At 39.0% G+C, this 2980-nt stretch overlaps 1 protein-coding gene across 1 annotated transcript; it reads left to right on the top strand.

Moving 5' to 3' along the window:
• LOC109333217 lies at nt 532-2980 on the top strand. The gene is made up of 2 exons (XM_019568569.1): nt 532-1213; nt 1326-2980. The coding sequence occupies exons 1-2, from the start codon at nt 613-615 to the stop codon at nt 2708-2710; spliced, it is 1986 nt and encodes a 661-aa protein (XP_019424114.1). The 5' UTR covers nt 532-612; the 3' UTR covers nt 2711-2980.

The following is a 2980-nucleotide window of genomic DNA, read 5'->3' as shown; positions in this document are numbered from 1 at the left end:
AAAACCCCACACCTTCCTCATTTAATTCCATTTTTATATTCCCAAACTCATCCTCTTACCACACCCCATGTGTTTCTCTTAAATACCCATTTCGAGTACCGAAATATGAGGAGAAATAAGATTTTATATTTTCTTAAATTATTTAATTGAAAAATAAATAACTAAAAATTCATACTCTTAAAAATTTATTTTTACCATTTATTATTATTAATATCCAAATAGTCGATAAAGTATTTGTACAGTGGTGTAAGACCTACTGGATTTTCAAGGTTGAGTATTGGATTCCTGGGAGCAGTACTTGTTGGGAGGGGCAACACGACTACACGAGTCCCTGAATCGATTAATTTTTTACCCAAAAAATGTGAAGACATATCTTAATAATACAAAAAAAATCGACATTCCGGTACTTGAGAGAATCTAAATCCATTTATTATTGATTTGCATCTCCAAACTATAGCCAGTTCATCCTAGCCCATTTTCCTTAACACCTTTGAAGTTTCAACCACCACTCCAATTTTTTATTCTCTCCTCTATCAAACCCAAAATTGTTACTAATGACTTAAATAGAAGAAAAAGTTATTAGCATGATTTCTTAGATCTGCAAAAAAAAAAATGGCTGAGATAGTGAAGCAACTATTAGCAAAACCAATCCAATTATCAGATCAAGTAACAAAGGCTGCTGAAGAAGCAAGTTCATCATTCAAACAAGAATGCTTAGAACTCAAATCCAAGATTGAGAAGTTAGCTAGCCTTCTTAGACAAGCAGCAAGAGCTAGCTCTGATCTTTATGAGCGCCCGACTCGCCGAATTATATATGACACAGAACAAGTCCTTGACAAGGCCTTATCATTAGTACTTAAATGTCGTGCCAACGGACTTATGAAACGTGTGTTTTCCATCATTCCGGCTGCTGCTTTTCGCAAAATGTCGTCGCAGCTTGAGAATTGTATTGGTGATGTGTCCTGGCTGTTGCGAGTTTCAGCTCCTGCTGAGGAGCGTGGTGATGAGTACTTAGGCCTTCCACCAATTGCCGCGAATGAGCCGATATTGGGACTTATATGGGAGCAGATTGCAATTCTTCATACTGGCTCTGTAGATGATAGATCTGATGCTGCAGCCTCGCTTGTTTCGCTGGCATTGGATAATGATCGATATGGGAAGTCAATCATCGAGGAAGGTGGGGTTGGACCTTTGTTGAAGTTGATCAAGGAAGGTATGATTGAATCCAATGACTTGATTTGATTTATAAAAATTATTTGTTATATGTTCTTTTTTATATTCGGCATCGTGTTGATGTTTTTTATTTTTTGGATCTATTGGTGAAGGTAAGAAGGAAGGTCAAGAGAGTGCTGCAAGAGCGATCGGACTACTTGGTCGTGATGCTGAGAGCGTTGAGCAAATGATACAAGCCGGTGTGATTTCGGCTTTTGCGAAGATACTGAAAGAAGGTCCAATGAAAGTGCAAGGTGTGGTGGCTTGGGCTGTATCCGAGCTTGCAGGGAATTACCCGAAATGCCAAGATCTGTTTGCGCAACATAATATAATTCGATTGCTTGTTAGCCATCTTGCTTTTGAAACAGTTCAAGAGCATAGTAAGTATGCTATTGTTAGCAACAAACCCACATCAATCCATGCTGTTTTGATGGCGAGTAATAATTCGAATTCGAATTCGAGTGCGAATAGTGTGAAAAAAGAGAATGATGATGAGGAAATAAAGAATCGAATGCAGCATCCGTTGGGGAATAGATCCCCGAATCATATGCACAAAGTGGTCACAAGTACAATGGCAATGCATATTGCAGTAAAGCAACAGCCTAATCAAGGAAATGAAGCAAATCCAAACACTGAGGAAAGTAATCCTAAGAGCAATGGAGTTAGTAATGGTAAGCAAGGCCATCAAATCAACCAGCAAAGTTATTCGTATTCCGGGATTAACATGAAGGGAAGGGAACTCGAAGACCCTGAGAATAAGGCATACATGAAAGCAATGGCAGCCAGAGCACTCTGGCATTTAGCAAAAGGAAACTCGGAAATTTGTCGTAGTATCACAGAATCAAGAGCTTTGCTATGCTTTGCTGTTCTTCTTGAAAGAGGAGCTAAAGAAGTCCAAAAAAATTCTGCCATGGCAGTGATGCAGATCACAGCAATGGCTGAGAAAGATGCAGAATTGCGAAGATCGGCATTCAAGCCTAACTCTCCTGCTTGCAAAGCAGTTGTTGATCAAATGCTTAAGATCATAGAAAAAGCAGATACAGATCTCTTAGTTCCTTGTGTCAAGGCAATTGGAAATTTGGCAAAAACATTCCGAGCCACGGAGACACGGATAGTTGGTCCCTTGGTGCGACTTCTCGACGAAAGAGAGGCAGAAGTAACTAGGGAGGCATTGATCTCCCTAACAAAATTTGCCTGCACAGAAAACTACCTCCACCTTGATCATTGTAAGGCAATTATAAGCGCGGGCGGTGCAAAACACTTGGTTCAGCTTGGATATTTTGGAGAACACATTGTTCAGAAACCCGCATTAGTTCTGCTCTCATATATTGCATTGTATGTACCAGAAAGCGAAGAACTTGCTAAGGACAACGTGCTCGGATTGCTCGAATGGGCATCGAAGCAATCCTTCATTACGCAAGTCGAATCCTTGGAGGCATTGTTGCAAGAATCCAAGAGTAGGCTGGAGCTTTATCAGTCTAGAGGTTCAAGAGGATAAACTTGGTTAAAGTTCATTGATTACTTGTGAATTGTGATGCTGTTCTTTTATAAAAATACATAACATGTTGACACTTTCCCCCTTCATATTTATGTTTCTATTGGAGAACAATATCATAAGTAATTAAAGAACTTTACCCAAGTTTTGTCCTTCATCATTAGGAAGAGTGGTTCATCATTGTTGTGGTAAGGTTTTTATGTCATTTGTATCTGGTTTATTCTTCTTATGAATGTATATACATTACAATCAAATATCTTCTTCAATTGTTCA

This window comes from Lupinus angustifolius, chromosome LG18 (assembly GCF_001865875.1).
Source record: "Lupinus angustifolius cultivar Tanjil chromosome LG18, LupAngTanjil_v1.0, whole genome shotgun sequence".
Lineage (NCBI taxonomy): Eukaryota > Viridiplantae > Streptophyta > Magnoliopsida > Fabales > Fabaceae > Lupinus > Lupinus angustifolius.
Note: the sequence above shows the minus strand (reverse complement) of the source record. Positions and strands in the feature narration are given on the sequence as shown.

Bases quoted from the DNA above. Each gene is read 5' to 3' on its own strand.
- LOC109333217 (XM_019568569.1), top strand. From the start codon at position 613: ATGGCTGAGATAGTGAAGCAACTATTAGCAAAACCAATCCAATTATCA. The intron at 1,214-1,325 runs GTATGATTGAAT...CTATTGGTGAAG, and splicing joins GTTGAAGTTGATCAAGGAAG to GTAAGAAGGAAGGTCAAGAG.